Source organism: Lampris incognitus, chromosome 5, assembly GCF_029633865.1.
Source record: "Lampris incognitus isolate fLamInc1 chromosome 5, fLamInc1.hap2, whole genome shotgun sequence".
In the NCBI taxonomy this organism is placed as follows: domain Eukaryota; kingdom Metazoa; phylum Chordata; class Actinopteri; order Lampriformes; family Lampridae; genus Lampris; species Lampris incognitus.
In genome coordinates, this window is record NC_079215.1 from 42,185,096 (window position 1) to 42,207,871 (window position 22,776).

The window sequence follows — 22,776 nt, forward strand, 5'->3', positions numbered from 1 at the left end:
CTTCTTTGGAAACTCTTGGCCTATTTCTGCCACTGGGGTTTTTCCAGCCTGAGGTGGCTATTTTGGTCAGATAAACACAATACTGTGAGGGAGTGAGGAGATGAGATCACCTCTCCAAGGCTCCCGAGCAGCAAAACAACAGAAACAAGACGAGGCAAGAAGCTGTCGTGAACAGAGGTGGAAAATAACTTTTGGAAAAAAATCATCGACACGGCGTCCCGTCTATGGGCTGCCCACAGACAGGGGAACAGGGGATGTCCCACCTCATGGTGTCCTTGTGCAGCGTCCCAGAGATATGAATGCAGACGGGTCAGCGCTGGGACTGAGAGACCCTGTGTGTGTGTGTGTGTGTGTGTGTGTGTGTGTGTGTGTGTGTGTGTGTCTGTCTGTCTGTCTGTCTGTCTGTCTGTCTGTCTGTCTGTCTGTCTGTCTGTCTTTCTCTGTGTGTGTGTGTGTGTGTGTCTGTCTGTCTGTGTCTGTGTCTGTGTGTCTGTGTATCTGTCTGTGTGTCTGTCTGTGTGTCTGTCTGTGTGTCTGTATGTGTGTGTGTGTGTGTGTGTGTGTGTGTGTGTGTGTGTGTGCATGTCTGTCTGTCTGTGTGTGTGTCCCTGTGCGTGTGTGTTTTTCTGTCTTTCTGTGTGTGTATGTTTGTCTGTGTGTGTGTGTGTGTGTGTGTGTGTTTGTGTGTGCATGTCTGTCTGTGTATGTGTGTATGTGCATGTCTGTCTGACTGTCTTTCTGTGTGTGTGTGTTTTAAAGTGTAATAAAAAGACCTTGTTGTCCCTAAGCCATTGTTATCTGCCTATCAGTGAGTGTGAGTGAACCTATGCGTGTTACCTCGTGCATCTCACTCTGTGTGAGTGACAGAGAATTTATTGCCGTGTGGTTGTCTGCGGTTGCAGCCAGGTGTGGTGGTTGGACTGGGAAGCCAGTAATGCCATCTGCATCAAGCTCTCAGACAACAACAGCTGCATACAGCCTGCAATCAGTGTGTGCGTGTGTGTGTGTATGTGTGTGTGTATGTGTGTGTGCGTGTGTGCGTGCGTGCTTATGAGTAAGAGGGGGAGAAAGGAAAAAAGAAAGAAAGGAGTTTTTTCTGTTATTTTAGGGTTTGTACTGCACTGATTACATTTTTGGCAGTCAAAGAAGAAAGGAGAGAACAACTATGAGAGATTTAAAGGTATTTGTAAGCGGTTTGTGCGTGTGTGTGTTTTGTGTGCGCGGGCGCGCTCTCGCGCGCTTGTGTCGAGCCCTGTACATCTGGAGCTTCTTAAAGTGGGTGGGTGGAGGAGTAATGCGGTAAAATGAGGTCATCATTGCTGTTGATTTATGTGACATGCACTATTACTTACACTCCTGTGACTTCACCAGCATCTCTGTTGACAGCATGAATAATACATGTCCGTACCGAAGGCTGACATCCTCTACTTTCTCTCTCTCTCGCTCTCTCTCTCGCCTGCTTGTTTTCCGAAAGTTTGCCTTCATCATTACTGAGCCCTGCTTTGTCGGTTTGTGTGTATGGTCTGAACGCCCTCTTTGTGCAGATGTGTGTGATTTTTTTTTTTTTTTGCGAACATTGTCGCTGTTTTAAGTGGTGTGGCTTAATTGCTGTTGTGGTTTTGATTAACTGTCATCTTATAACAAATTGAACTTACCAAACGTCTCACGCCGTATAATATAGACGTGCAGGAAGCGGACGTGCGCGCGCGCGCGTGCGCGCACTTATGTGGTTGAAAAAGAACACCACACCCCAATGAAAATAATTGACTGACATGTTATAATTTCACTCGGGGCCATATTGTGCAAGCGCAATCTTATGACACAGGTGTCAAAGTGACTCATCACATTTTATACCACGTACCAGTCAACTCGGGACGAAGAAAAGTTGAGGGGGAAAAAAACCGTAGACACAGAGTAGTACTACGTTTTAGGTTTGACTGCCGTCGCTCCCCATGAGATGTGGAGATTTCCCCCGTAGCGGTCAGAAACGGAGCTGTCAACATCGATTCGCCAGAGATTAACAGTCGCGGATGGGTGGTGGATCCCATGGCGACTGCGCATTTGACAGCCAAGCGCAGACAGCCCCCCACCCCACCCCCAGAATCCTCCAGCCAGGCCCGAGCGCAGCGCTCCCGACAGGAGGTCACCAAGTGTCCATCCTTAAAAAGCAGGCCATGGGCTAGGGTGCGGGGCAAAATGAGTGGTGGGGGGGGGGAGATTGGGGGGGGGGCATAGAGAGGGTGCGGAGACAGAGGACAGCAGTTACTGTCGCCCAGCATCAAGCCACCCAGGGCTGACATGGAAGGAGGCAAGAGGAAGGAGGAGAGGTCAGGGAGAAGCCGTCCGCACCATGAAATGCTCCCCCCCTTCATCCATGAAGCCGCCCTGCCACCGGCGGCCACATCCCCCCACCGCGCTCCCCATGCAAATGTGCAAGCAAGCAGCAGTTGGGACTCTAAATATAAGCTCCTCGCACTTCAGTTCAGAGGAAGCTGGTCTGCTGAGAAGACGGGGGAAGGGAAGGGGAGGGGATGCCCTCACACCGTGTTAAACTTTTTGACAGCCAGTTGGGTCGCCGTATGTGGGGGAGATTCCTCCGACGTTAAAGCTGCACTCTGTGACTTTTCGCGCCATTCAGTCCCTTTGAAACACCATGGCCATGTCACGATTCGCCTGGAAAGACAATCAATACTAAATAAGAACAATGTCCCAATGTATTTGGATGAGGCAGAGGAAAACTCATCGGTGGTCACTCAGTGTCGAGTATGACCTTCTTCCCTCTGGGTCCTTCTGGGTCCTTCTGGGTCCTCATGTGGGTGTAGAGGCTGATTCTGGAGCTGCATAATGGGGGGACGCCTGTGCGTGACAGCTTTTTACGTGGAGTGGCTAATGTGCCTGCAGCCACCACACGGTTCTTGGCAGGGGGCGGCCAGAGTCCAATGGCATGAACCAAGCTGATTGGAGACCACCCTCTGTTGCAGCCTTCATCCGCCTTCACTGCCGTTGTGACCTGAAGACCTCATCCACCATTTCCGCCGTTGAGGTGTTTGTTGGACCACACTTTGTCTGGAACCTCCCCTTTGACCTACTCATCTTGGGTGACCCTACCAGGAGCCAAGCTCCGGTCAGCATAGCTCTTGGGATCATTGGTACACACAGCTTTCTCCACCAGAGAGAAGCTAACCTGCTGACACTGATTTAATTAAGTTTCCTTTATTAATCCCCTTGGGGAAATTCAGTTACCGCAAATTAACCCATCCTAGCTGTGATCTGTGTAGCTAGGAGCAGTGGGCTGCCGCCTTCATGCTGCACCCGGAGACCAACTCCAGTTCTTTACCCATTGCCTTGGTCAGGGGCACCGATAAACCCTAACATGCATGTTTCTTTTGATGGTGGGGGAAACCGGAGCGCCTGGAGAAAACCCACCGCATACACTAAGAGAACATGCAAACTCCACACAGAGGACGACCTGGGATGACCCCCCAAAGTTGGACAACCCCGGGGTTCGAACCCAGGACCTTCTTGCTGTGAGGCGACAGCACTAACCACTGGGCCACCGTGCCGCCCAACTATAAACAGGGTATATCAGCCATTGTCGCCTGTGTGCGGTCAGCCTACCAGTAAATAGTCTGCACCCTTGTAAAAATAGCATCCTCAGACCAAAGCTAACGTAGGCAGTCTAATGTATTACAAACTTCTTCAAAACATATTATAAGGCTGTTCTACAGTAACACTGACTGTTTGTCCAGCAGAAGCATGGCCACGTCTGCATCACCGTGCCTTTTCCTCCTGGAGGTTTTTCCAACACAGACCTGTTTGCCGTTCCATCAGTCGGTGCGACTCGACCAAAACATTCCGTAGCGTTACAGGAGACTGGAGAGTGTCTCCAGCCATGGTGAAGATGCCAGGTAGGATTATGCAACCCGACTCCATGGATAAAATGGTGGATAAAATGACAATTTATAAAAGGAGACCATCTGTTTATTTCAGCGTTAGGCCCACATTCACTGTGTGTTTTAACCACTCAGTCTGCTCAGAGACGAGTATGTGTGGAGAGCCCTATGTGGAAAATAACCATTTTCTCAAGACAGCTCAGGTGAGATGATAGCCTTCGCTTTGGCCGTGTGGTGGTTGTCCTGTTTTCCACTTGTTGGGGGAAAAAAAAAAGAAAATTAAAAACACGTTTCGCCGGTCCTGACTATTATGGAAGGCTTTAAGCCCAGACACAAACAGCGGCGTGGCAGAGGAGCGGTGGCAGGAAAATGACCTCGTCTGACAGGTCTGTTGGGCTGAGACACTCAGGTGTAAACACCCAGAGTGCCCCTGCTGAGGCCGAGCCTTTGGCTGATGTGACATTAAGAAAACAGAACCAGGCCTTTGAGCGAGCAACGGTTATTCAATGAGCACGTTCACCACCAAATTCACCACACACACACACACACACACACACACACACACACACACACACACACACACACACACACACACACACACACACACACACACACACACACACACACACACACACACAGAGAAAACAGGGGCTGACGTGCCAAGAACACTTAGAAAGACTTAGAAACTCCTCTGCTCAGGGGCATCCGGGTAGGGTAGCGGCCAATTCCATTGCCTACCAACACGGGGATCGTCGGTTCGAATCCCCATGTTACCTCCGACTTGGTCGGGCGTCCCTACAGACACAATTGGCCGTGTCTGCGGGTGGGAAGCCGGATGTGGTTATGTGTCCAGGTCGCTGCACTAGCGCCTCCTCTGGTCGTTGGGGCGCCTGTTCGGGAGGGAGGGGGAACTGGGGGGGAATAGCGTGATCCTCCCACGCGCTACGCCCCCCTGGCGAAAGTCCTCAGTCAGGTGAAAAGAAGCGACTTCACATGTATCGGAGGAGATATGTGCAGCCCTCCCCGGATCGGCAGAGGGGGTGGAGCAGCGACCGGGACGGCTTGGGAAGGTGGGGTAATTGGCCAGATATAATTAGGGAGAAAAGGGGGGGGGGACTCTCTACAACGACTTTGTATTGTGTAGCATCACAATATCCCAATCTGTAAAACATCTGTGGTTGAGGCCCTGACGTTGAAGCTGCTGAGTTTATACTGTAACAATCACGGATGACTAGACCAGACTCGCAAGCCCTTGGCTAACGGTTCAGCCCCTTTAGTCGACTGGTTAGCACGGGTGACCCAGGTTCGTGTCCCGCCTGCGGCGGTTCCTGGCTGCCCCCCGAATTCGCTACAATGCTTTCATTGAGAGAGGAGAGACCATTTCAAGACGGTCAAGCGACTGCAAGAGCATTTGAAGGGAGAGAGGAGAGACGGATGCACACTCGCACCAAGATGTCTGTGAATGTTCTCATTCATACAGGTCATGGTTATCCAAAGGAGTTGAATCAAGTGCAACTAGATTTGGTATATATCCGTGAAGACGTTTCGCCTCTCATCCAAGAGGCTTCCTCGGTGTACTGTGTACCACACACCCAAAAAAGCAATCTGGTGTATGCCGTACAATGCAATGAGGATTGCACTGACCTATACATAGGAGAAACCAAACAACCACTACACAAACGGATGGCCCAACACAGAAGGCCAAACTCCTCAGGACAAGACTCAGCAGTCTATCTACACCTAAAGGAGAAGACGCACTCCTTCGAGGACAGCAACGTACACATTTTGGACAGAGAAGATAGATGGTTTGAAAGAGGGGTGAAGGAAGCCATCTATGCGAAACTGGAAAAACCATCCCTCAACAGAGGAGGAGGTCTACGACACCGCCTATCTCCCACTTACAATGCCGTCCTTTCATCTCTACCCAGGAGACTCAAGAAGCCTAGCCTCCAAGAACAACAGTCGGTCACTAACGGCTCCAACGACTCTCATGACCACTGAATAATGAAGTCGAAACTAACACCCCCAACCACCGTCGCTGCTAAACAAATGCAAATCAATAGCTCCGATGGCGACGGGCGTGGTTGGACATCGGTACAGAAAAGAGCCACGCATATCTATAGCTCTGACAACGACTCCAAAGAGGATACATTCTGAGTCTCATCACCAGCCAGTCAGACTAGCTTGGTCTAGTCAGAAAGGCACGAACTGAGGAAGCCTCTTGGATGAGAGGCGAAATGTTTTCACGGATTTTTACCAAGTCCAGTTGCACTTGAGTCAACCCCTTTGGACTGCACCAAGAAAATAAACAGTTTCCTTTCACAAACCTTCACGTCTCGTTGACAATGACATCTTGATAAACACGGGGACGCTGATTCAGAAACCAAAGGATCAGCTCCTCCATTTACTTCCTCCCACATGCAGGTTTTCAGCCAAAACGAACACACGAACGCATACTTTGCGCAATCAGGCGCGCGCACACACGCACGCACGCACGCACACACACACACACACACACACACACACACACACACACACACACACACACACACACACACACACGTTTAGTCTAGGCCTGACAAGTCCCGTCTGCGCACCGTGCGTCCCTGGGTCATTCTATGTTGATAAGGATCTTTGCGACAGACTGTTAACAGTAAGGTTGATTCATACTCGGGCTGACATTACTGACGTTTAAAATGCCCTTGTCTACACAAAGTCTGTGCTCCAGATAAAAAACAGATTCAGTTTGAGTGTGCGTGCGTGCGTGCGTGCGTGCGTGCGTGCGTGCCACTGAGCCAAACCCTAACAGAGATGACTGACATCCAAGATAGACGCAGAAACATCGAGCCAAAAAGAACCAAACAAACAGGTCCTTGAGCACAGGAAGTACTTCCTGCTGGATAAGGGTGTGTTAGACGGGGAGTGTCAAGACACTCACATGCACATGTGCTGGTATTTTGCCCTGCTTTTTTTTTCTGTGACTTTTCTGTTTGTACTGTCACTCTTTTGCGCAATACAAAAATGAGGAATAAAGACAGCAATGTACATGTGTACTAGACACAAACATAAACATAAACATATAAACATGAACTTACAGAGTTTATCATGGGTACACCAAACACTGAACTGAATATGAACTGAACATAGTATGGTATGTTCTGAGGAGAGATATGACTTCTGAAATGTCTTCATTGCTTCATTCACACTCAAAGACGTTGCAAAAAAGTGTGCGTGAGAGTTTTGTATTAGTGTAATATGTGTTTGCATACCTAGGGCATATAATTGTCCATCCATCCATTATCCAAACTGCTTATGCTGCTCTCAGGGTCGCGGGGATGCTGGAGCCTATCCCAGCAGTCATTGGGCGGCAGGCGGTGAAACACCCTGGACAGGCCGCCAGGCCATAATTGTAAGCTATTTTATTGTTACCTCTAAGTCAGGGGCTCTTCTTGTGAAGGGCTTAAACGGAAGTGGTGTATCTGTTGCGCGTGTATGTGAGGGGGGGGGGGTGAACAATGTGAAAAATAAAACATGCCGCGCTGGTTCAGTCTTCGGAAACTCTGCGTTATTATTTTCTCCCTTTAATAAGTGTAGGCGCACTCATAATGCTCGGTCACATTGTCCACTCCCACGCATAACAGATACACCACTTCCGTTTATGCCCTTCACAAGAAGAGCCCCCGATTTCAGCGGTAACTCAATAAAATAGCTTACAAAATCACTAATTTCCATGCATATTTAGGACCATCATGAATAGATAGACTTTTACATGTGGTATTGTTTATCACTATGGCATTTTAAAGGACGGCGATGCTTTGATTTTTCTTTCCTTTTAAAATAGTCGTTTTGACTTTTGAAAATCGAGTTTACATTGCGTTTACATTGCACAGCTACTTCTCTCCTACTGCGTAGGAAGAAAGTTGGCAACACCTTAGGAACAATGTATTTCTGATAGATTTCCACGTTTGTTTGTTGTTTAATTCGGCTTTCATTTCAGCCATAAAAAGCCATTTGGCTCTCCATATTGGACGCCTGTATCCTGTATCATCCACCACTTCAAACTGTAAAACTCGGGTGGAACAGAAACTTTGGACCGTGTAATGAGCTGATGCAACGTGCAAATTGCACAGGAGCAACAGTTGTAGTACCAGTAGCTGTGCTGCTTTGCAGACTGAATTTCAGCATCAGTAATTAGCAGCAGCAACCCTGTTGGCTAACAGGAATCATGTTCATTCAAGTCAAGTCAAGTTTATTTGTATAGCCCAAAAATGACAAGGTATAATCACTACAATATACAGCAATATACGACAAAATACAAATAAGACACCCTCCATCCTTGACCCTTAGACTCGATTGAGGAAAAACTCCTCAAGGAAAACCTTATCGGGGAAATAAATGTGGGAGAAACCTCAGAAAAAGCAACAGCGGAGGGATCCCTCTTCCAGGACGGACAGACATGCAATAGGTGTGTTGCATGCAAAATGCACAGAAATAACAGAATTATAATGTAACACCATAGATTGCACGGAGCAAGGTGATGTAGAATATATACAGCGAAAATGTATTGTGTTTGGCCTCACCTTCCTATGAAAGTAGACGATGCTGAGACTCAGATAAGAGGTTCCAAGAACATGCTTAGCTCTACACAATGGCTTTTTTTTAATCTTTTTGGAAGGGAAATTTTTTTTTCCATCAAGCCTTACAGACTACACAAGCGTGTGAGCCATCACGTTTCGATTCCATGCTCTCTCTCTCTCTCTCTCTCTCTCTCTCTCTCTCTCTCTCTCTCTCTCTCTCTCTCTCTCTCTCTCTCTCTCTCTCTCTCTCTCTCTCTCTCACACACACACACCCAAACGCACACACTTTTTGGACATCAATCACTTGATTCCAGAGAAATGAACGTTACACTTGCCACAGAGTTCTCTGAAATCCTCCCCCGCTGACGCTTAATGACGAAACTAAAACTTGCATGAGTCTGTGATGCTGGTCAATTTATAATCGGGGGAAACAACAGCATTTAGAAGTCAGAACAATCCCTTAAACTGGTCATTACTGCTATTCAGTCTCTCTCACACAAAAAACACACTTTCATAAAGAAAGCCTGATTACCAATGACTGCTACACAACGTACAGCAGCCTACTGGCAGGGATGTTAGGGTACAGCTGTAGTGATGAGTCTTTTACCCCTGCATCATTCCTTTCCTTTACTAAATTCTTACGGGTGGAAAGGAAACAACAGGACAAAGATCCACACTTTTTGCATGAAACAAATTACACAATAGTCCCTAAACCAAACATGCTTTCCAAACCCTAATAATGGATGGATGTCGTCTTTGATTGGTTGACTGGTTGATTCAGATGGTGGGTTTTCCTCAGCTAACCTACCAAACTCCCAGCTCTCTAGCCAAATGTTGCACAGTGAATGTGCCTTTGTCAGCAGAACGCCACCTTTATCCATTGAGAAGAGGCAGTACGCCAAAGCCCCGTGGCATTATCGTTTTGTCCACTACACAACACAACTGGGGCCTCCCATGTGGAAAACACACCCAGGAGCAGCACAGATCTGCAGAGGGACAGGACAACCTCGTGGACTTACTGCTGCTGTGTTTACAGGTGGTCAGATGCACATTGCATGAGACTTTACTTGACTTTGTATGTGTCGTGAATCTGTTTTAAACAATGACAACCCCACAGAGGGCAGCCCTACTTGATAACATGGCAACAGCTGACCGGGAGGTGAGTTCGCGTTTGTTAAGGTGAAATGATCTGGTTTTTTTCTGCATCATCCGTTTTTGAATATACGTTGCTGTTAAGAGTTTCAACTCATCACAGTGCACAAAAATCCTATAAAAGGACTCAACTGTTGTGTTCCAGTCAAATGCTCGGGTTGACGGTAACCTTCAAAACTTGTATGTATTGCAATGGGACTCTCAGGACAACACAACTTCCAGAGATGAACAGGAGGAGAAACTGATTCTTAACGCCTGGCAGAGCATGGTAAGTACCTGAAGAGACAAACAACCACAAAAAAATTTTACCCTTGCAAGTGTCATCACTAAAAATACAGAATGCCATGAAATGTGCAAATTTGATTTGTTAAAGGTCTGGTCAGGGGTTAGAATAGGATACACGCTACTAAAACACTGTTAAGATTTCATTAAAATAAACACGTTTTATACGCCCAGTTTTCACCGAAGTGCCAAAAAACCCGTTTGAGAAGTGGGCGTCTCCAAAGAGACAAGACCCGTCCATTCGAATTTTGATTGACAGGCAAAATGAAAACACGGCCACATGCTTAAGCACTGGTGTGTTAAGTTCAGTTAGCTTGCATTCTTCGGAATATGGCAGCTATTCAGCCGTATCAAAATGAACCAGAATACGAACCTTAAATTGATGAGCCTCCAATTCGAGGACTGAACGGCAAATTGGTAAAATTTACGAGAGTCGTAATCTTGTACATATTAGCTGGCTGGCTGGCTGGCCAGTGCTACAAACTGTCATGCCGTTTGTAGCTACTGCAGCCAACATTGGTTCCTAACATAATGCGAGCTATTGGCGATGTCGCTCAAAATGTCCAGACAGGATCCAATAGTGTCGTAAAAACGAGAACCTTTATTTATTTATTTATTTTTGTCTCCCCTTTTCTCCCCACTTGTATCCGGCCAATTACCCCACTCCTCCGGGCCGTCCCGGTCGCGGCTCCATCCCCTCTGCCGAGCCGGAGAGGGCTGCAGACTACCACATGCCTCCTCCGATACATGTGGAGTCGCCAGTCGCTTCTTTTCACCTGACAGTGAGGAGTTTCGTCAGGGGGACGTAGTGTGTGGGAGGATCACGCGATTCCCCCCCTGTTCCTCCCCCCCAACAGGCGTCCCGATCGACCAGAGGAGGCGCTAGTGCAACGACCAGGACACACGGGCAATTGCGTCTGTAGGGGCGCCCGACCAAGCCGGAGGTAACACGGGGATTCGATCAGACGATCACCGTGTTGGTAGGCAGCGGAATAGACCGCCAGGCTACCCGGACGCCCATAAATAAAAACGAGAACCAGTCATCTTGCAGATGTTGTTTCTCCCGTCACTCCCACTGGATCAAGTCAGCGAAGCGTCACTCAGAGTCAAAGCTAGCGATTTCTCAACCAAGCAAAAAGCCCATTGGCCTGTTTGCAGTCACATGGAGCTGATTAGGGCAGATTAATTCAAAGAGAAAAGCGATAAAATCGCTTGCTTAGATCACGTCGTGTTAGGATGGGCTGTAGTAGACTCTAGCAGCAACTAGCAAGCTACATAACTTGCAGCATTTTTATCTATTCGTCTTCATAACTACATCCAAAAATGTAGCCGGTTGAAATCCAGCTGCCCTTTCTTATTCATCAAAAACTGGAGCCCACTCATAAACTCCAGTTTTTGATGGGGGGAGAATTCAGGGGGCATTTCGCTCTCGAGGCCAGAATGAAAGACGCACGTCACTAATATAGCCAAGACCCCAGTGTATTATTCTTACCCCAGCTTGTCATTAAACAATACCAATTGCTTAAAAAAACGCTTTTTCACTCGACCAGACTTTTAATGTAATGCATCGTATCGTTTCCAAAATGGAGTGATACCCACATAATAATAAAGATGATTCCACTGTATTTGACATATTTTTCCCTGTGAAGCAGCCTCATAGGCTAAACGTTGTGCTCTGGTCTCTCCCAGTCTGTGGCTCTTCAGCAGTACAGTTTGTGTAAGGCCCCCAGAGCCCCGGGCCCGGCCCAGTCCTTTCTGGCCAAGCAGAGGCAGTCAACTCAGGCCCGGAGGACTGTTTCATCCAGGCAGCAGCCTGGGTAGCGGTTTTCATCCCTGGAAAAAGATGGATGAGAGCTCTGCTCCTTCCTTCGATGCCCCCCCCCTCCCCATCAGAAAGTGCTGTGTAATTTTGTGTTTTTATTAAGCAAATGTGTGAGCTTGTGTTTGTCTATTCAAATGCTATTGCTGGTTGTGCATTTTTTGTTTGCTGTTAACGTCCTCTGCTGGTCAACAGTGGTACTAGATTGATGACGCTGTCTCCATTCCTCATTTACTCATTCATTCTTCTTACCCATTAAAATGCATGCCAGAGTCACAGGGACTGAGCTGTATAGTACATTTCCTGTCATTGTTTAAGAGATTTCATTGATGAATTAAAGCTGAGGGGGAAAAAAAAGTCAAACATGCACAACTGCTATTTTTGCGCTTGCAATGCAAAAATGTATGCATTTGTACTATCCAGCCCAAAGGCAGCTACCAGATCATTACCAAGCTAGTCTGCTTCACCTTTACCATGTCACTAAATAACACTCTAAAATCCATTTGAAAAGGTTAAGACTCAATTTTGACACAACGCAAAAACCAAGTTTGTCATCATTATTCAAACTGTTATGCAAAGCCACAAGATCAGGGACTATTTACAAATATATTTATTTGTAAAGTGTAAACTTGGTTGTAGTTTACAAGATATTCTAGCAATCAGGTTTGAAAATAAACACAGAACTTGTTCATCTATCTGATCTTCTATTCAACTCAGTCTCTCTATCCCCTCAACCATTGTTTTTCGTCCAACCGTTTTCATTAAAACCAAACATAGTAGTATTCACATAACTAGCGATGGTTATCATTATTGTCCGATGTATGCAGCCCAATGATGATCCTGAATAATGTTCTGCTTCTAATGAAATTGAATTGCGACACCTTAAAGTGCCGGCCAAAGGTAAACCCATTCAAAGAACGAGTGGAGCCATTGTACAGTACCTTAGCCACTATCTCACTACTGAAGTTGGGAGTGCCATCTATCCTCTTATACTGGTGTGGAAATGCTTTGGTTCAAGCAGTATAAAACAGTTCAAATTAGTCATAATTGAAAGTTTGTGAGAACATCTTTTTCCTTTTCTCATTTACGAGCTTGTGAACTCCGACCCCATGCTAACACTGCGCAAACGCTGACAGACATTGTATGACGGCACGGTGAGGAAGGACATCTTGGCACCACCAATGGGAGGCTTGGGGAATGAGGGTGCAGCTCTGCTCTGGTTGATTACTGGCTGGGAGCTGAAGAGCTCTTGGGAGGAAAGTGTAGTAGGGCGGGGCAAAAGGGTGGAGGCGTTAAGGGAAATGTGAGGAGTCGCTGAGGCTGGTTTGGTGGAGGTCTCTCTGGAAGGTTGAAAGGGGGGAGGAAGCAGTGACACAGATGACTGGACGTCTCCTGCTGTTCTCTCTGCTTTCCCTGCCTTCTCCATCACCTCTCCTAAAAAGTTCCCCTTAGCCCCCACTTCCCCTTCTCCCTTCATTTCCCGTCTCTCCCAGCCTGCCCCAAATTGAATCTCTAGCAGAGGTGTTCTGGCACTCTTCTCCCCCCTGAAACTACACACGGTGCTCTGGGTGTCCTGGCACAGCCCCGAGGGTAGAGAGCCTCCTTTGCCAAGTTTTCCACCTTCGTTATCATCATCATTATCATCGTCGCTAGTCGGTGGGTCAATGCTAGGGGAGTGGCGTAACCGCTGGAGCTGAGCTGAGGTGCGGCGGAGAGCCCCTCCCATGAGCCCATTAGGGGAGGGGGCGACGTTAAGAAGCCGGTTGAAGAGGGCCATGTTGGGGTGACGGCTGCCTGTCTCCTCCAGATTCTCTGCAATATTCTCCAGAGGCTGGAAGTGCATCTCCTCCTTAGGAATCCTGTTGAAGAAAACGTTTTCACCAGTGATGCAGCGAATTCATGGAGTAAGTAAACGATAAACTTCAGTCAGTGACAATGAAATGGCGAATCAGCTAAATTGATCAGGGTTTAAATTGTTCTTATCTTGGAGTAAAGAGATATTGTTTTGGGCTGGATTAAAGAGCCCATCAGGTGGCTTGGTTGAGGAGGTCATGCTTTGGCATAGATGCAGCAGACAATACTGTCCCATCTTCACTAAACTTCCTTTTCAATTCATGATGCAATAAAAACCTAACAAAACAAGGTTATTACTCATGCAAACTGACGTTTTATCTTTTATTATCTGTACTGTTGCCACGTAAGAGATATTATTATTCCCATACATATTACAGTGTGATATTGCAATTATCTTTTCCTCTAGTTACAATCTAACCGGCCAGCATAGGCTTTTTCGAGTTAGCAAACAAGGAAGTGTATAGAATCCAAGGAAATAAATCACGAGACCCACGCCATGTCGAAGGTGGATCCCTGGAAGGAGGGCTTGCGCAGGACAAAAAGAGTGGCCGCAGTGTAGGGCGGGCGAGGGTTGGAGTCATTCCAGTAGCGGTCTCTTTCTATTAAAGGCAGATCCCCATACATCTCATCCACCGCCATCATGGACACCTACAGCATGAAACATCAGATAGAACAGACTTGACCTTTTGCATACAGTGTATACACAGCATACTGGATTTGAGCTTAGCCTAGCTATAAATGAAACAGCAGGGGCATCCAGGTAGTGTGGCAGTCTATTCTGTTACCTATCAGCACGGGGATCTTCGGTTCGAATCCCCGTGTTACATCTGGTTTGGCCGGATGAACCTGCAGACACAATTGGCTGTGTCTGCGGGTGGGAAGCCGGATATGGGTGTGTGTCCTGGTCACTGCACTAGCGCCTCCTCGGGGCGCCTGTTTGGGGGGGAGGGGGAACTGGGGGGGGATAGCGTGATCCTCCCATGCCCTACGTCCCCCTGGTGAAACTCCTCACTGTCAGGTAAAAAGAAGCAGCTGGCGACTTCACATGTATCGGAGGAGGCATGTGGTAGTCTGCAGCCCTCCCCGGCTCGGCAGAGGGGGTGGAGCAGCGACCGGGACAGCTCGGAGAGTAGGGTAATTGGCCAAGTACAATTGGGGAGAAAAAGGGGGGAAAAATAAATGAAACAGCAGGACTTTGAATACTGTCTGTCGTTGATCCGAGAAAGTTTCATTACTGTTTAATTCCTAATGGTGGACATTACTATTAGAGCAACCAGTGTCATTACAGCAGTCAGTATGTCTTAGTGAAGATATGATGATAGAGTTAAAATAAAATATTTTGGTGGACTTCTGCAGTGGAAAAAAAAGTTCTTCTTATTTCTCACCTTTGAGATAAGATAGAATGGCTATTTAGGATTTTACTCTGCAATTTCTCTCAAGGTTTCCCATTAGGGGATTATAAATTAACTATGAGTCAGCTAAAGAAGGGAATTTTGCATGCATTTTCTTGCACATCAAAAATACCAAGTACGCTTGTGAAAAGAAGAAATTAATAAGTAATAATAATTTTAAAAAAAAAACAACAAAACAGAACACTTTGACGTTATGAACCTGGAAGTTCCTGTCTATCAACCAGTTGGTCTCAAAGTCATCATCATCTTCTCCGAACGGGTTGATCAACTGCTCTGCAACCTTAAGGACAGAAAAGCAAAACAACAAACCGAAATTAAGAATAACTGATTATGGTTGTTTTTTACATTTTGCTCTGGGATTATAAAAATTATGGTAAAAACAATAATATAGAACTAATGGTACTCCATGTAACCTTGAGCCAGCCGGCATAAAAGAAGAACTGAAGCAGGGTGAAGATGGGCACGTAGAGGTCAAGGTCATGACCTGGATAGCCTTGGCTGGGGTCCAGGAACTGGCGACCAATTAGGCACACCAGGAAAAAACTGTACACTGCTAAGGTCACGACCTGGGAGAGAGAAAAAAGGGAGGTACAGGGCAAGAGAAAATGAGCAAAGGAGTGAGAGATGTACTATTTCCGTCATGCCCAACGCATCACCGTCATAACCAGTTTACACTGAGCCAAGGAGCAGAGTGGAAGGACCTGCAAGATTTACCTGGGTATACACCAGGGGCACACTGATCATGTCATAATGAAAAAGCATGCTGCAGTTTCCTCTGAACACATTCAGCTCCTGCTGACAAAAAAGACAAAGGGAATGTTATGGCTTAATTTTTCTGAGGTCATTTTGCAGCCTTAATCATGTGTGTGTGACAGGGGATTTTTTGATATACTTTAATGAGCCCTGTAGGGAAATTAAGCTCTGCATTTAACCCATCCTAGCTGTGTAGCTAGGAGCAGTGGGCAGCCGCCATGCAGCGCCCCCCGGGGACCAATTCTAGTTCGTCTTGCCATGACTCAGTCAGGGGCACAGACAGGCGTATTAACCCTAACATGCATGTTTCTTTTGATGGTGGGGGGAACCGGAGCACCTGGAGAAAACCCACCGCAGACATAGGAAGAATATGCAAACTCCACACAGATGATGACCTGGGATGACCCCCAAGGTTGGACAACCCCGGGGTTTGAGCCCAGGACCTTCTTGCTGTGAGGCAACAGCGCTAACCACTGCGTCACTGTGCCGCCCTGTGTGTGTGTGTGTGTGTGTGTGTGTGTGTGTGTGTGTGTGTGTGTGTGTGTGTGTGTGTGTGTGTGTGTGTGTGTGTGTGTGTGTTACTGTGACCTCGAGCAGCAGTTTGAGAGTGCTGTCATCTTTGATCCTTCCTTCACAGCGGGCAATGGCAGCCAGGTTGGTGAACCACACGCAGGGGATCCAGTACTTGTTGTAGGGAGACTGGAGACTCTCAAACTTCTTGCGCTCCTCTCGAGTCATGAACCCTGCACGGCAGTTGAAATTGAGACAAACGCAGATTTGTTGAAGAATGGTCAACTTTCCATATACTGCTCTGTGCTATGCATAGGACAGCACATGTCTTACACAGACATCAGTTCACTACTCTTAACACTATTGTTTAGTGGGCTTCAGTTTTCACACTGTTTTCTAAACAATTCCACTGTATAGCCTGAGAGCACCACAAATACATGAAGCGCATGTAGGACCAAGTCATCATAGCTCTATTTGCAATTGAAACAATGAGCTTTGTTAATGAACACCCTCTTTGCGGAATCTTCCATCAAATACCGTTGTTATCTCAGTTTATAGTTGGTGACATAGCCCAGAGATATAACGCTCCACTAATGCAATACTCTGAGAAATGATAAAGGCTGAAAACACAGGTAGGTGGTTCTCCTTAGATTAGTTGTCATGTCATTTAGAGAACACTGAGATGCTGAACTGGATCGTGACACCACTGCACAAAGTTGCCTACAGAAGGCCATGTTTGCTGATCTTGTAACAGCTTGTGATAACGGTATCATCAGTGAATGTCAGGATGTGCCTGTCCTCATGGTGGCTCTTGTAGTCACTGGTGGAGATCATGTACCAGACAGGGGACAGGACATGTTCTGGAAATAAGCCAATGGCATAGGAGAGCTTCCCTTTACTCCAATAAACGTTTTTCACGGCAGCCATTTTTGACATGAAATCGTAGGTAAACACAGGTGCTACTAATCACATTAAGACTCTGTACCTAAACAGAACAGAACCCTCATTGATCTCAATGGCTGCTGTGAAAGAGGTCTACCAGTAGGGGTGGGAATCTCTCGGATCTCACGATTCGATTCGATTTCGATTCTTAGGGTCACGGTTCGATTCAAAATCGATTTTCGATTCAAAAGGATTCCCGGCTCAAAATCAGCTCTAGATTTGGTACATAGTGGAGCTAATTTTAGGATCTACTCCAGTCCGCTGTGCGCTAATAAAGGCGGTGTGGCAAATATAGCATATTTGAAAAAGTTATATCAATTGATTGCAATAACGTGAACACACAAAGGCAACCCTAACCTTTCACAGTAAAAAACCGACACGATGGTATGTCGTACTTTGGCTCAAGCATAAATCTAAAGCCTTCTTGTCGACTACGCTGTAGGGGCGCAGGTCTTTTGAAATGAAACAGGCGATGGATCTAGTTTTGTTTTTGTTGTTGTTTTGTTTGTTTGTTTTTGCCTGTTCAGAATTGTCTGGGAGTTCGGTAAAGTGGTGCAGTGTGCGCTGGTTGCTTGTTAATGTTGCAGGAGGTCGTTGTTCCACTTCTTTCAACTCTGGGTGATGGCGTATGATGTGAGACCCAACATTTGTAGTGTTCCCGAAATACGTTTTGCAAATCTTGCATATTGAATGAGTCACGTCAAGCTCCTTCCTCCCCGGAAGATTGTGAAATCCAAAATGCGCCCAAACGCTTTGCCTTCAGTGATGATGGGACTGGCTGAATTTGTTGTTGCTCTATTTCTAGAGAGGCTACCAAGCGCTAACGTTAGCAGCGACTAACTAGCCACTGTCGTGTTTTCCGGAAGCCGGAACCGGTGCGTGGCAAGTCAACATTGCCAGCAGCGAGGAGGCTACTTAAGACTGGGAAAAAAAAGTTTTTAAAAATCGATTTTTGGAATTTGTGAATCAATTCAGAATCGTAGAAGATACGAATCTTGATTCTTACGTGAATCGATATTTTCTCCCCACCCCTAGCCACCAGGCACCGACGCGACGCGTTACGTGAGCAAGGCGGGTTTTTTCCCCCACCAGCTACACCAACTGCGTCTGTGTTGCGTGTCAGCTGTGTCTTCAGCTTCACGGAGCGCATATTGAGTTTTGCCAATCAATAATGCAATTGGTTATGGAGGGTTTGGAAGCGTAGGCTGTATTAAGTGCTACGGAATTAACGGAATTGATTTAACTACAGGATCATGGATACACGTTGATCTGACTGATTTATTTTAATGTGCAAAAATCCCCACAACGTTGCATTGCATTGCCTCTGGTACAATGATGGGACTTCAATCATTTTTCAACAGATCGTACTCCTTTTTTATTATACAGTTCTATGTAGCTTCTGCCTGTTGGGGGCCACGTAGATTGGGAAATACAATCATCCGCGGGTGCGCATGGCTTCCTGGTCAGCGCAGCAGCTTCAGTTGATTATTATTACCCCCCCCTTTCTCCCCAATTGTACTTGGCCAATTATCCAACTCTTCCGAGCCGTCCCGGTTGCTGCTCCAGCCCCTCTGCCGATCCAGGGAGGGCTGCAGACTACCACATGCCTCCTCCGATACATGTGGAGTCGCCAGCCGCTTCTTTTCACCTGACTGAGGAGTTTCACCAGGGAAATAACGCGTGGGAGGATCACGCTATTCCCCCCCAGTCCCCCCCCTGAACACGCCCCGACCGACCAGAGGAGGCGCTAGTGCAGCGACCAGGAAACCATACCCACATCCAGCTTCCCACCCGCAGACACGGCCAATTGTGTCTGCAGGGACGCCCGACCAAGCCGGAGGCAACACGGGGATTCGAACCGGTGATCCCCGCGTCGGTAGGCAACGGAATAGACCATCACGCTACCCAGACGCCCCAGCTGATTATAATAGATGGGTTTGTGCCTGGTGTATTTAAGCCACTGCCATCTAAATACAACGCCACATCAATCCACCCGTGTTAAACTCCACAATTAAATGTAGAGGGAGTTGTTTGGATATTGCTGGCAGTTTCTTTGTATTGAAAGCAGAAAATAAATGAAAAAATGAAATCCCTGTATCATTTTAAGTGCAGCTATTTTCCAATCTCCACAATCCTTTGACTGGCAGCAAAATGATCTATCGTTATTCTATACAGCAATAATTCAATTTACATGACTTGCCGCAGAGTATCATCATTTCCCATTTCTAAATGTGTCCCTTAATTGAATTCGGCAGTTCTGATGTAGCCATTGCTAACAAGTGGGTTCACATGGTGACGTCATATCCAAGGTGAGATGACTTCTTTGTGAACAATGATCATAACATCCTGGTAAGGGGATGTAGAAAGTTTGGTGGGAAAGTAAAACAGTACATTTTTTCTTCTCTTCCAAGTTTTACAGGCTTTTGGGATGTGTCCTCAATTGAAATCCCTGACCAGATGCTAAGACAAGAATCCTCTCAACACCACCACCACCACCAGTTCATTGTATCTGTCTCTCTCTCCATGTCTATCTACAACACTCACCAGCTTCCACCACATGGTCCATGGTGGGGAAGCGCTTGAATACAGCCGTGCTGACGGAGCGGAGGATGAGGAGGGCTGACAGACTGGCATAGCGCATCATGGTGCGTCTCAGCATCCGTCCCCGTTCATCGCTGCCCTGCAGGCCTCCTGAGAGGGTGCACATGAGCCTGTCGGGGAGTGGGATGCAGGTGTACTGACTCCACCAGCGGTTCACCACCAGGGTCACATAGAAACCTGTTAGCGCAAAACCAACCATTAGATCACACACACACAGGGAATGGTGCAATTGTGTAGGCACCCACACTGAGAAAATCTAAACACACACACACACAGAAAAAAAATTCTCAGTATTCAGAATGCAGTCGATATTCTGGCAGCACCTGTCGGCTCGTACCACCAGTGTTTATCAGATCAGTGCAAAGTGGGATTGTTGGACAGGAACTTGTGTTAAGGTGTCTTTCAAAGCGCATTTAAATGCAATTAAAATACCCATTCATATTGTTTGTTTATTATTTGGCATATCCCAATCATCTGGTTTTCCAAGCAGGTTCAAACAAATCAGTCTGTGTGTTAATATCATGAATCATCAGGTTTATCACATTCTACAACTGGCCCATGTATTCTGAATTTCACACGCTAGTAAATCTTACCCAGTACAAAAGACATTGGGATGAGACTAGCATAGTGGTTGCAATAAATTGCCAGCTTTTCAAAATACCGCTTCTGGTCCTCATAGAGTAAAAATCTAGAAAGGGGGAAAAAACATAAACATTATGAACAGTTGGTGAAAACGGAGTTACTGGGGAAACTTGTCAGTCTGACATGTTTTAGAGCCCAACCTTACCTGTAAGTGATGCTGATAGCTGTGTACATGGCAAAGAAAGCCAAGACCTCCTTGTATAAGACCTTGTAGATGCTCCCTCTCCAGGCTAGAAGCAGTTTGGAGAAGCCACAGAAGCGGGCATTGGCTACTCTTGCCGTGTAGGTGACAGTCATTTGTGATTCTTTGAAGACCAGCGCTATAAAAGAGGAGCAGTGAATTCTAGAATAATTACACAACCAGCCGGGCTAAACGATTTTATCATCCTCTGTCCAACACTTCAACAGGTGAACTGGGCTACAGTGAAGGAGTTGGGCAGATATGTTGAACACATGGGCACGATGTGAGGGGGATGCAAAGAGATGCCACCTCCCCTGTTAAACTGAAGAAGAAAAAAACAACCTTCTGTAAAACGGCCATCCCTTTTGGGTTAATGGTGCCATGTGATGCATCTTAACCAAGCAACATGACACATTAGTATTTATGGGGGGACATTTTCTACCCATATTAGATACTTGTACAGCAGTATTCACAAAGCTAAGCCAAACACAATGTGTTGGAAAATCGTTGTTTAACCTGTAGACCAGTTTAAAAGGTAATTGTGGTTTGTACAAGCCCCCCCCCCAACCACCATCAGGATGGTTGTCCCCAGCAGACCCCTTGAAAATACTTTACAAATCGACCATTGGTAGTTTATAGACAAGTCCACTCGCACAAAGAAAAACACTGCAACTCCTGGCATCAACTTTGTCTGAATCATCACCATTCGGTAGATAAGTAGGTGAAGTATTTAAAAGGTTTTGGCATGGTGATGAAAAGCTCATTACCAACTTTCATTCACTTGAAAATACCAATAAAAGAAAACCGCCTTACCTGCAGATGTGTTGTTCTTTTGATATTTGGATGTCCTCAGCGCTCGCTGGTACAATGACGTCAGCACACCCCTGCTAGGTAAAGGGGGATCTCATGACGCCGTGCGGCTGTAACCGTCCTCACTGAGCGTCTCGGTGCACTAATGCCTCTCTGTTCCCCAGAGGAACCCTGAACTCATTTGGCGTCGGCTCGGTGCAGTGAGACACGGAAAGGCTCCGCGGCAGTAATCCTCGGAGCCTCGAAGTCGGTGCGTCCAGTGGTAAGTTGGTCAGCGCGCCCCGGGGTAAATCCCCGAAACGAGGAGGAGGAGCTCGTTAGCGCGCCCCCCCGCCGGGAGAGGAGGCCCGGCGCTGGGCCCTCACACCGCTGATGGACCACAAAGCGACAGGCCGCGAAACGAGTGTGACGTTATGAAACACAAACGAAGCGGGTCACGGCAAAGTTTACTCTTTCAAGCCTACCATGAATAAAGATATTAAAGGGGGAGAAAAAAATAAAAACAGCCCTTTTCACTGGTTTTGTGGTCTGATAGTCGCAGCATCCTTCCTCGTTACTTGGTGTTCACTTTTAAAGGTACGATCCGCAACTTGATGCAGCGGCCGTCCGCTCTTCTTCTGCAGTGGTTTCGGGCAGACTTCATCAACTTTGTTCGCTTTGCTGCTTTGTAAACGAGTAAAGTAGTCGATGCAGCATCGCTTTCAAGTCTTTTTTTAGGCTTTCACTTGTCTCTATTTCCCAATAAACAAACAAACAAACAAACTAATTAACTGATCCAATGACCAGAGTGTGAGTGACAATAGGTGGGGTCAACCATTTCCCCAGGGCGTAAAGGGAACCCAGTAAAGCGCAGACGTGTGTTTCAGTGACCTGAAGTCTTACAATCCTTACAGTATCTTGCTTGTTTAACGTAATGTGTGCAGTCTGTAGATGATAATAAATCAAAATCCATTACACCAGCTTATGTAGCACATACCACACAACAATTTTTGTAGTCAGGGGTCACCAACAAAGTATTCTAGAGCACAACTGCCATAAAGTCAGACACACACACAACAACAACAATAACAAAAGCAGACCATCATTTCCACTCACACACAGATCCACACAATGCCGTACTAGAACTTTCTTTACTATCAGTAGCCAACACTTTATTAAAAGTCCTAGCAAATTAGTTGAGTACAGTAGGGTATGATTGTTACGGAATACATATGCGTGAATGAGAGAGAGGACAGTGGAATGGTGAGGATGCAAGGAGTAGAGGTGACGAAGGCGTATGAGTTTAAATACTTGGGGTCAACTGTCCACAGTAAGGGGGAGTGCAGAAGAGAGAGCAGGCAGGGTGGAG

At 46.7% G+C, this 22,776-nt stretch overlaps 2 protein-coding genes across 2 annotated transcripts; one reads left to right on the top strand and one right to left on the bottom strand.

The window, feature by feature from the left end:
- Positions 1-9,325: 9,325 nt before the first annotated feature.
- On the top strand, positions 9,326-12,912 carry LOC130112775 (protein Hook homolog 2-like). Its single transcript, XM_056280258.1, has 4 exons — positions 9,326-9,506; positions 9,588-9,629; positions 9,768-9,890; positions 11,594-12,912. The coding sequence occupies exons 2-4, from the start codon at positions 9,609-9,611 to the stop codon at positions 11,723-11,725; spliced, it is 276 nt and encodes a 91-aa protein (XP_056136233.1). The 5' UTR covers positions 9,326-9,506; positions 9,588-9,608; the 3' UTR covers positions 11,726-12,912.
- LOC130113001 (bestrophin-2-like) lies at positions 12,808-20,822 on the bottom strand. The gene is made up of 9 exons (XM_056280519.1): positions 20,583-20,822; positions 20,389-20,483; positions 19,739-19,972; positions 16,331-16,485; positions 15,704-15,781; positions 15,403-15,555; positions 15,189-15,269; positions 14,071-14,225; positions 12,808-13,582 (listed from the first exon to the last, which is right to left on the bottom strand). The coding sequence occupies exons 1-9, from the start codon at positions 20,732-20,734 to the stop codon at positions 12,808-12,810; spliced, it is 1,878 nt and encodes a 625-aa protein (XP_056136494.1). The 5' UTR covers positions 20,735-20,822.
- Positions 20,823-22,776: the final 1,954 nt, after the last annotated feature.